At 39.0% G+C, this 11,901-nt stretch overlaps 1 protein-coding gene across 4 annotated transcripts in view; it reads right to left on the bottom strand.

Moving 5' to 3' along the window:
• The window catches only part of LOC106867807 (atrial natriuretic peptide receptor 1), an 865,062-nt gene that overhangs the window by 89,451 nt on the left and 763,710 nt on the right, over positions 1 to 11,901 (bottom strand). For all 4 annotated transcript variants that reach the window (XM_014912829.3, XM_089356636.1, XM_014912828.3 and 1 more), the window contains one exon: positions 9,499 to 9,660. In XM_014912829.3, the coding sequence (XP_014768315.1) occupies positions 9,499 to 9,660 (162 nt within the window). The remainder of the gene's footprint in view (positions 1 to 9,498; positions 9,661 to 11,901) is intronic.

The raw sequence follows: 11,901 nt of genomic DNA, 5'->3' as shown, positions 1-11,901 counted from the left end.
CCTAAGCTCCACAAGGCTCTGGCAGGGGGTGGTGGCGACCCTTCTTGTACTCTTTCACCCCAACTTTCTCTCACTCTTTCTTCCTGTTTCTTGAGTAATGCTGCAATGGACTGGCGACCCGTCCAGCTGGTGGGGAACACATACGCCATAGAAACCGGGAAACCGGGCCCATGCGCCTGCCTAGGCTTTGAAAGGGCAACGAAGCACATAAATGCAACACAAGGTGGAAAAAAATTAGTACTCAAATACCAAGGGTAGAGTAATAAGTTTTTATTAGAGCTGTAAAATTTTCACAAAACTGTTATTCAGTTTCACATTTCAGTTTGTTGGACAGTTGTCCGAAAAACGAGAAAATGAAACTCTGAGTAACAGTTTTGTAAAAATTTCGCAGCTTTAATAAAAGTAGTATGTGTATGTGTGTGTGTGTGTGTGTGTGTGTGTGTGTGTGTTTATGTACGACAAGCTTCTTTGGTTTCCATTGAACAAACCTTCTTACAATGCTTTGGTTTGCTCTATACTATAGTAAAAGACACTTGCCCGAGGAGTCATGCAGTGGGACTGAAACCAGAACCATATAATTGGGAAGAGATCATTTCTGAGATGACCACAGTAGCCTCTGACTTTTCAGTGATATCCTGACTGGTTGGGATTAGTTGCTCAACCATGTTGACAGATGGTGTGGTAAAAGAGAGCAAATTGCAATCTCTATGGACCAAATGCTGGAATATGATGGTTAGCAATTCTATGCTAATCAGTGCAGAATTCTTTCTTTGATTGTTGCTTATAATGTTTCAGATGTGGAAGCAGTGAGTGCTTTCAGGACAGATTACCCAATAAAATTACATAATATTACAATTACCTAAGGCAGCATGCAGGCAGAATCATTATCCTGCTAGGCAAAAATGTGTAACAGCATTTCATCTGTCATTACATTCTGAGTTCAAAATCTGCTGACGTCGCCTTTGCCTTTCATCCTTTTGGGGTCAATAAAATAAAGTACCAGTTGAACACTGGTATTGATGTAATTGACTTAACTGCTTCCCTGAACTTGCTGGCATTGTGCCAAAAATTGGAAACCAATATCACAGTTACCTAAGGCAGATAATCATTTCTGCACGGGCAAAAGGCTTAGCGGCATTTCGTCCATTGTTACAATCTAAGTTTAGATTCTACAAAGGTTGAGTTTACCTTTCTTCCCTTTGGGGTCGATAAAATAAGTATCAGTTGAGAACTGAGGTCGATTTAATTGACTAAGTCTCTCCCCTGAAATTGTTGGTCTTGTGCCAAAATTTTGAACCAGTATTACAATTACCTCTTCAATTTTGATGAGACTTGGTATGAAGGAAGAATTTGGTGGTGGTTGTGTAGTGTTGGTGATTGTATGACTGAGATATTGTTGGTATTGAGTATGTGGAGTTGAAGACGGTGGCGTAGTGTTGGTGTTAGTGGTGTTGTTACTGGTAGTGGTACTGGTGGTGTGGATAATATCCTGCCTATCCCCCTGACCCCAATCTGTCTGGCTGTTCGTTGATTATGATGACGAGAATTCCAGGTGATATGATCAACTGAACAGCATGCTCATGAAATTAATGTACAAGTGTCTAAGCATTTCACAGATACATGTACTCTTAATGTAGTTCTCAGGAAGATTCAGCATGATATACCGAATGTGACAAGGCTGGGCATTTGAATTATAAGAACAATTCAATTTCACCATCTGTGTGGACTGGAACAATGTAAAATAAAGTGCCTTGCTCAAGGATACAATAAGCTGTTGGGAGTCGAAATCATGACCTTACGATTGTGAGCCATATACCCTAACCACTAAGCCATGTACCTTCACAGTGTGGATAATAGCAACATGTGGCTATGTGGTAAGAAGCTTGCTTCCCAACCACATGGTTTTTGGTTCAGTCCCACTGTGTGGCACCTTGGGCAAGTGTTTTCTACAATAGTTGGCTGACCAAAGACTTGTGAGTGGATTTGGTAGATGGAAACTGAAAGAAGCTCATCTTATATATATGTATATATCTTTGTGTCTGTGTTCATCCCCCCCCCCCCATCACCACTTGATAGTTGGTGTTGGTGTTGGTATGTTTACATCCCTGTAACTTAGTGGTTCAGCAAAAGAGACTGGTAGAAGTACTAGGCTTAAAAGAAAAGTACTGGGGTCAATTTCTTCAACTAAAATAACCCTTTTAGGTTGTGCTCCAGCATGGCCACAGTGAATGACTGAAACAAATAAAAGAATAAAAGAACAAAAGCAATAGCATCTATAGTTCTTTAACCCCAGGTCAACTTTGATCAAAAGTGTTCCAGTCGTGGCGATCCCATCTAGTGTATCTATAAACTACTTCAACCAATACCATCTTCCTTGTTTGCTTTAAACAGTAGCAGGGATGTGTGTATGGTTTGATCAAGATTTAGCTATTACATCTAGTAGGTCAAGTGACCACATACAAACTTTCTCATTGTCTCATTGGCAACAGAAGTAACTACAGGAGTAAGTTTGGTCATCAAATATTTTGTTATCAATGTCCAAATATTTTGATTTGCAATGACAACTGTTGTGACCATGGCAACAGTTGCTGCACTCTCGTCATCATCGTCATCATCTCAATCACCACACATAAGCATAAATAAATAGTAGCCAGCAAAGAAGCCTGTAACTGCCAGAAATAGCAATGAAATTACCCTTAAATCACACAGTACTGTCTTCAGAGAAGATGGATGATTTTACAATATGGTCCTTAAAGTACATAGTGTGTAAAATGTAGATGGTGTGGTCATGGCAGGAATACTTTTGATCATAGCTTTGTTCAATTAGGTCTGTCCTAGGGCTGAACAACAAGAAACAGAAGCAGAAATTGATAATGGTCATGTTAGTTGCTCTGCGTTATATTCTTGTTAGTTAGTTTTCACAGATATTATCACCATCACCACCCATGTGTCACTTCTACTAACATCATCAACACCACTACCATCCTCACCATTAATACTACCATCACTTCAACCACTCCTGTTAACACAATCTTCATCATGAGTTATATCAATAGCTGAGCAGCTATAATTTTATCTTAAACTCATTAGTACCACTAATTACAAAATTTGGGTTTTTTTAGTTGGTTTGCATTGACCAAAGATTAAATATAACTGTAGACCCCCACCACCACCACCGCCACTACTGTTCTACATTCTTCTCTCATTATACAACACTACCTCCCCATCATACATGCAATAGAGGTGTGTGGCTTGGTGGTTAGAGTGCTGGACCCATGAATGTAAGATAGTGGTTTCGATTCCTGGACCGAGGAATGTGTTGTGTTCCTGAGCAAAACATTGCATTTCATGTTTATCCAGTTCACTCAACCGGCAAAAATGAGTAATCCTGCGACGGACTGGTGTCCCATCTAGGTGGGGAATATTTATGCCATGAAACCGGGAAAGTGGCCCTTATAAATTGATATGACACAGGAAGGTAACTTTTTCCTATCAAACGTGCAAACAATCTCTCTTCCTCTCTTACACAGTTCAGAATGTTTTCTGAACCATCCATTAACCTTATTTCATACCTTCGCATCGCAGAATCCCTCACTTCACACTATCACTCACTCTTTCAGACCTCCTATCATCTCCCTTTCTCTTTCACACTGCTCTCTATTGCAAGATGCATGTTTGTAGGGGATATACACACACACACACACACACACACACACACACATACATATGCACAAGTGAGTGAACAAATGAAAGTAACTATCAACACATTTCATTGGCATTACATACTCTATTACAATTACATTTAGCTCCTTATTACGTAAAGATTTGTGGGTGAACACATCCATATAATCAGATATTTGGAGAGAGTTTAATATATTCACACACACACACACACACACACACACAAACACACACACACACACACACACACACACACAAACACACACACACACACACACACACACGAGGGTTGTACCATAAGAAATGCAAGAGTAACTTTTTATTAACTAACAGGCACAGCTGTGGCTGTGCAGTAAGACACTTTCTTCCCAACCATATGGTTCTGGGTTCAGTCCCACTGCATGGTACCTTGGAGAAGTGTCTTCTACTATTGCCTCAGGCTGACCAAAGCCTTGTAAGTGGATTTGGGAGACAGAAACTGAAAGAAGCCCATCATATGTATGTGTGTGTGTGTGTGTGTGTGTGTGTGTGTAGGTATGTGTTTATGTGTGTGTGTCTGTGTTTATCCCCCCTCTTGACAACTGATGCTGGTCTATTTTTGTCCCCATAACTTAGCGGTTTGACAAAACAGATCGATAGAATAAGTACTAGGCTTACAAAGAATAAGTCTTAAGGTTGATTTCTTTGACTAAAACCCTTTAAGGTGGTGCTCCAGCATGGCTGCAGTCAAATGACTGAGGCAAGTACAAGAATAAAAGAAAAAATAACGTCATTCAAATTGCATTTGTTGATAGAGTAATTCTTACTCTATAATTATTCTTCTTCCTGTTCTTTTTCATTGAATGCAAATAATGGATTCCAAGCAGAAGCTATGAGCCATCATTGAGTTTGTGATGAAGGAAGTAGCGCAGGCTGTCCAGCATCCACAGAAGGTTGTTGACAGAGATGACACTATTTGGCAAGAGCAATGTGCACAGATAGGTAAGGAAGGTTAAAGAATGGTAAAAAAGCATTGAATACCAACCATGTAATGAGAGATCATCAAGTGTGACCAGTGATAGAATCGTCAGCAAGTGGATAAATCGATTTGTGCAAGCTGATGAATCACAGTCTGTGACTTTACTGCACAGATGGACTGTGGTTACAATGTATTGCAGAAGCTGTCTGAAGGCTTCAGGTATGGGAAAGTACCTCAGCAGTTGACATCTGATTTAAAAGAGAAAATGGTGGCAGCTTGCTCTGATCTGCTGGAAGCATTTGAAGCCAAAGCTTCTGATTTAGTGACAGGATATGAAATGTGAGTGTTTCTTTATGATCCAAAAATGAATTCAGTGTCCATGGAATGGTGCCACCCTCTTCTGCAAGGTGCACTTCACAGACATGTATAGGAGAGCATTAACTCCAAATAAAGAACTGACTCAGACCAGGCCTGGTTGTGTGGTAAGAAGTTTGCCTCCCAACTACATGGTTCTGGGTTCAGCCCCACTGCACTGGAGTTTGGGCAAGTATCTTCTACAATAGCCTTGGGTCAACAAAAACCTTGTGAGTTGATTTGGTAGACAGAGACTGAAAGAAGCCCATTGTATATATATATATATATATATATATGTGTGTGTGTGTATATCTACATGTGTGTGTATTTGTATCTGTTTTTGTACCCCACCACCACCACCACCACTTGACAACTGGTGTTGGTGTGTTTACGTCTCTGTAACTTAGCATTTCAGCAAAAAAGATTGATAAAATAGGTACCCAGCTCTGAAAATTTATAAGTGCTGGGATTGACTCATTTGACTAAAATTTCTTCAAGACAGTGCCCCAGAATGGCCACAGTTTGATGACTGAAACAAGTAAATGATAAAAGATAAAGATAACAATCTGTCCTCAGTTCCACTGTGTGGCACATTGGGCAAGTGTCTTCCACTGTAGCCCTGGGCTAACTAAAGCCTTGTGAATGCAATTGGCCAATAGAAACTGAAAGAAGCCCATCATATATTGTTATGTCTCAAGCTACTGCTATCTAGCACCTTCGTATGATCTCTACTCAACCGCTACACAACTGCTACTCGACTGCTACTCAAACATCTACTATGGCCAGACTACCTTTATTTATATGTCTTGGGAGATCCTACTTCTTCGCCTGGGGGCATCGATACAACATATATGTACGAGGGCGTGCTGAAAAGTTCCTGGTTTTAAGGGTATCATAAAAGGTCTGGCTAAAAGCTCAACCTTAGAAGTTCTTTGAAGGACTGCTGCAATAAGTGTATGAATCTGAGAGGAGAATATGTTGAATAATATCATACTTAACTCCTCCTCCTGTATTTTCTTTTGCCCAAAGCCAAGAACTTATCAACGCCCCTTCATATATGCCTGTGTGTTTTGTGTGTATCCTTGCTTAGGTATAATGTAATGGTAGCAAATGAGCATCGTCAGCATATAAGCAAAGTTGTGTTTCCAGTCTTCCATGTAAAACATGTCTAGTTATGGGAAAATATTACTTTGTTTGGAAACAGGTAAGGGCTACCAACAGGAATGGCATTCAGTCAGAGCAAACCTTCAGCAAATCCTGTCTGACCCTTACAAGCATGGAAAAGTTGACATTAAAACAATGATGACATCGTCATCATCATCATCGTTTAACGTCCGCTTTCCATGCTAGCATGGGTTGGACGATTTGACTGAGGACTGGTGAAACCAGATGGCTACACCAGGCTCCAATCTGATTTGGCAGAGTTTCTACAGCTGGATGCCCTTCCTAATGCCAACCACTCAGAGAGTGTAGTGGGTGCTTTTATGTGCCACCGGCACGAAGGCCAGTCAGGCGGTACTGGCAACAGCCACGCTCGAAATGGTGTATTTTATGTGCCACCTGCTCAGGAGCCAGTCCAGGGGCACTGGTATTTATAGTTAATGTGATGTGCAATGGCTGTGAGGTTAAGCTTATGTTCATAAATTTAGATTTTATTAATGGAAGTGTATTTTATTTTTGAACAAGAGACATTATTTCACACACCACAGTTTTTCTGACAAAAACATTCTCAACTCCCAGCATCATGTTGCTGATATATCTATCAGTATCCATTGGGCTGTAAAAAAACATTGGAACCAACATGCACCTACCTATTACAGCATGGAAAAATGGACAAAACAAAAATAAGATGTATATGTATATAGATATACATTCATCATCATCCACTTGCTTTTCCTTGCTAGCATAAGTCGGATTATTTTTCTGAGATTGTGTTTACAGCTGAATGCCCTTCCTGCTACTAATCCTTTGCATCACTCCTTATGACATAAGCGGATATGGTGTACTGACTGTAAAACCGGGATACACATGGTAAGCGTGTGTGTGTATGTGTGCATGCATTTTATGTTCCTAGAGCTATTTGTAGCAATAAACTCAGTGCAGCTTGTTGCATGGTTGGGCTGTTGGCAATGAAACAAGCCACCTTACAAAGCTTGCTTGGTTGACTGGTTTTCATTGGTAACATATCCTTTAAATCTTAAGAAGGTCTTACAGATTTTATATTCCCAGATATTGTGATCATTTGTAGCATATGGTAGAGGCGCAATGGCCCGGTGGTTAGGGCAGTGGACTCGTGGTCATAGGATCGTGGTTTCGATTCCCAGACCGGGCGTTGTGAGTGTTTACTGAGTGCAAACACCTAAAGCTCCATGAGGCTCCGGCAGTGGGGTTGTGGCGAACCCTGCTGTACTCTTTCACCACAACTTTCTCTCACTTTTACTTCCTGTTTCTGTTGTACCTGTAATTCAAAGGGCCAGCCTTGTCACACTCTGTCATGCTGAATCTCCCCAAGAACTACGTTAAGGGTACACGCGTCTGTGGAGTGCTCAGCCACTTGCACGTTAATTTCACAAGCAGGCTGTTCTGTTGATCGGATCAACTGGAACCCTCATCATTATAACCAACAGAGTGCCAACATTTGCTCTAGCATATGAATTAAGGATTTACATTTTCTTCCCAAGATCCCAATTCAGACATACTTTGCTCCAGACAAGTTGGTATGTATTCTGTCACTCTAATAATAATGTGTATGAAACTGAAAGTATATCTTGGGTACTGGATCTGCAAACTCTTTGTCAATGGTCTTTTGAGAAGTTAAAAAATAAAAGCAATCCTTTGTTAATAAATAGTAATAAAACAAAAATACATTACATTATGGTCATTAGATGTCCTCTTTCACTTGTATATTTCTAACCATATTGTACATAAATATGTACATACATAGATATGTGTGTATGTATGTATTTATGTATGTATGTATGTATGTATGTATGCATGAATGAATGAATGAATGAATGAGTGAATGAATGATTTGTGTATTATCCATATCATATCAATACTTCAAGTTAAAATTTAGAATTAATACCAGTGTGACACCATTTGAAGATCATTGATAGCAACAATTTTGAACAATAATATCTAAAAAAATTTCAGTAAATATAAACATATAACAACATATAATCAATCACATGTGCATGAGTGTAAACACACACACACGTATACACAGATATATATATACACATACACACATATGTATTTGTGATTATACTTTTTCAGATTATTAACATCAGTAGCAGAGTGGATGAGTGTTATTACCTTTAGTTTAGAATTGCAAGTTCTAGGTTGAAATCGAGTTCATTACACTCTATATATATATATATATATATATATGTTCAGGAATAAGATACCCAATGACAATTGTTGACCAAATCATTTGCAGCATGGTTATGATGTAAATACTAAAAAATGTCTCATCTCTAAAGTTGATGTTAGTTATTATGAAAACTTATAATTTTATAGCAATAATAAATCTCTGAATAAGGTATAAACAGTAGGTGTACGACAACGTGAAGTATATTTGCCACTTAAATGTGGCTAACCACTAAGGGTGAGTGCTACTGTAGCTTGTAACCCCAGGAGAACATCTCCTCCAGCTGGCTATTGACACACTTTCTGTGCCCTATCAGTATTTTGCAAAGGGAAGTCATCCTTCCCATCGGCAACCTGACGTGACACGCACGGACCCGGGTCTCTGGGTATTTACCCTTCATCAGCATACGACAATCACTAATCTTCGATGCGAAGGGGGGTCCCAATGCAAATACTTATATCCTTTTTCCAGTGAAGAAAAGTCACTGATCTCGAAAAAGTGTAAACAAGCAATGTTAAATCTCTGAACGAGGTATAAACAGTAGCTGCACGACAACGTGAAGTATATTTGCCACTTAAATGCAGCTAACCACTAAGGGTGAATGCTACTGTAGCTTGTAGCTCCAGGAGAACATCTCATATGCTGACTAATCTCATATGTGTGTGTGTGTGTGTGTGTGTGTGTGTGTGTGCGTGTGTGTGTGTGCGTGTCATCTTGAGCATGGCTCTTCATCAGAAAGAGGAAAGAAGTGTGTGTGTGTGTGTGTGTGTGTGTGTGTGTGTATGTGCATTTATATGTATAATTTCAAACATGTTAACAGAAAGGAGAAAAAGAGTGTGCTCAGTATTAAAATAAAGCAATATATCTCATTGGAAGATGAAACTTCACATATCATTATTGTGATATTTTTTTTACTAATGTTTGTCTATATTAAAAAATGCTTTGTTACATATTTCCACAAAAAAACCCAACAAACTAACAAGTTTTGTTGTTGTTATTCACACCACATATGTTAACCTCAATTATTATGTTATGTTTAGTATGTTTATGTTGTATTTGATCAACAGCAATATTCTCTTTTACTCTCTCTCTCTCTTTCACTCACATAAAATACAAATATAGAAAACAGACATACCTCGGGGACTCATTTCATTGCGGTTTTGATGAAAGTAAAAGACACCTTTTCTATAGATAATTTCTTGACATATAATGCTCCAGCTGTAGACATCACCCTTAGCTGAGCCTCCTAATGGTCGATTTTGCATCCTTAATAATTCTGGAGCTGTCCACAGTAGTCCTGGAAAGACAGAAAAACAAACAGTGATGTTACTGAGAAGTGACAGTTTGAAGATTCAATGAAAGACTAAATAAAGATGATGTATTTTAGAAAGTTTGGTGATGATAGTAGTAGTTGTTATGGGGCCCAAGGTTACCTTACATCAAATAGACCTAGGACATATTCTAACTGGTTTCATATATATATATATATATATATATATATATATAAATAAAAAAATAAAAAAAGGAGGGTTTGTATGATCATGTATAGAGGAATATATTATTTAAAAGAGTTCCAACTCTGTCTGTTTTTTATGTTCTATTTATATTCTTATAAAATTAATGTGGGATATAGAATATGGAATATATAATATAAATAGTAAAATGAAATGAAGTATTGAATGTATTATTGAATATATGGAATATTGAGTATTGAATATATAAGGGCTAGTATACTTTCCTGCTTTATAGCAGTCATCAAGGTCCCGTCTGAAAACCAACAACTACATTATATTACACACACGCACACACACACACGCACACACACACACACACATACACACACACACACATACACACACATATATATATGACAGGCTTCTTTCAGTTTCTGTCAACCAAATCCACTCACAAGGCTTTGGTTGGCCCAAGGTTATTGTAGAAGACACTTGCCTAACGTGCCACATAGTAGGATGAGAACCCAGAACCATGGGGTTGGTAATCAAGCTACTTACCACACAGCCCCACTCCTGTGCCTATATATATATATAATGTAGCAAGCTGGCAGGCAGAATCGTTAGCACACGGGGTGAAATGCTTAGTGGCATTTCATCTGTCTTCGTGTTCTGAGTTCAAATGCTGCCACGGTTGACTTTGTCTTTCATCCTTTTGGGGTCAATAATATAAGTACCAGTTGAGTACTGGGGGTTGACGTAATTGACTTATCCTTTCCCTGCAAATTTCAGGCTTTCTGCCTATAGTAGAAAGGATTATATATATCATCATCATCATCATCATTTAATGTTCGTTGTCCATGCTGGCATGGGTGGGACGGTTTGACCAGGCCGGCACTCTGGAAGGCTGCACCTGACTCCAGTCTGATTTGGCATGGTTTTCTACAGCTGGATGCCCTTCCTAACACCAACCACTCCAAGAGTGTAATAGGTGCTTCTACATTCTACCAGTATGGGTGCCATTTGCTTTTATGTGCTATTGGCTTGGATGTCAATTTGCATGACATCGGTATCTGCCATGACTGCGATTTTTCTTGGCCTGATAGGTCTTCTTCTCAAGCACGACATAATGCCAAAGGTCTCGGTCATTGCCCTCAGTGAGGCCCAACACTCGAAAGGAACTCAGCTACTTTGCCACCATGTGGCTTGATTCTCAAACATGACATAATGCCAAAAGTCTTGGCCATTGCCTCCGTGAAGCCCAACACTTGAAAGTAACTCAGCCACTTTGCCTCTGTGAGGCCCAATGCTTAAAAGGTCTTCTTTACACTCCACCAGCATAGGTTATCTCATATATATATATATATATATATATATGCATGTGTGTGTGTCTATATATATATATATATATATATATATATATATATATATATATATATATATATGCATGTGTGTGTGTCTATATATATATATATATATATATATATATATATATATGCATGTGTGTGTGTCTATATATATATATATATATATATATATATATATATATATCATCATCGTCGTGGTTTAATGTCCACTTTCCATGCTGGCATGGGTTGGATGGTTTGACTGAGGACTGGCAAGTGAGAAGGCGGCACCAAACTTCAATCTGATCTGGCAAAGTTTCTACAGCTGGATGCCCTAAAAAATCTGCTAGATCAGATTGGAGCCTGGTGCAGGCATATGACTTCCCAAACACATGGTTATGGGTTCAGTTCCACAGGCTGGCACCCTGGACAAGTGTCTTCCAATATAGTCCAAGGCTAACCAAAGCTTTGTGAATGGATTTGGTAGATGGAAACTAAAAGAAGCTTGTCATATACACACACACACACACACACATGCATGTATATTTGTACATATATATGTATTTATATTTATGCATGTCTGTGTCCATCCACCCCCACCTCTTATGATGCTGATTTCTTTATGTCCCCATAATTTAGTGGCTCAGGCTAAGAGATTGACAGAATAAGTACCAGACTTTATAAAATTAGTACAGGGGTCAAATTGTAAACCCTTCAAAAGTGTTTCCCCAGCACAGCCAC

Source organism: Octopus bimaculoides, chromosome 8 (genome assembly GCF_046866305.1).
Source record: "Octopus bimaculoides isolate indiv1 chromosome 8, ASM4686630v1, whole genome shotgun sequence".
Classification (NCBI taxonomy): Eukaryota; Metazoa; Mollusca; class Cephalopoda; order Octopoda; family Octopodidae; genus Octopus; species Octopus bimaculoides.
Note: the sequence above shows the minus strand (reverse complement) of the source record. Positions and strands in the feature narration are given on the sequence as shown.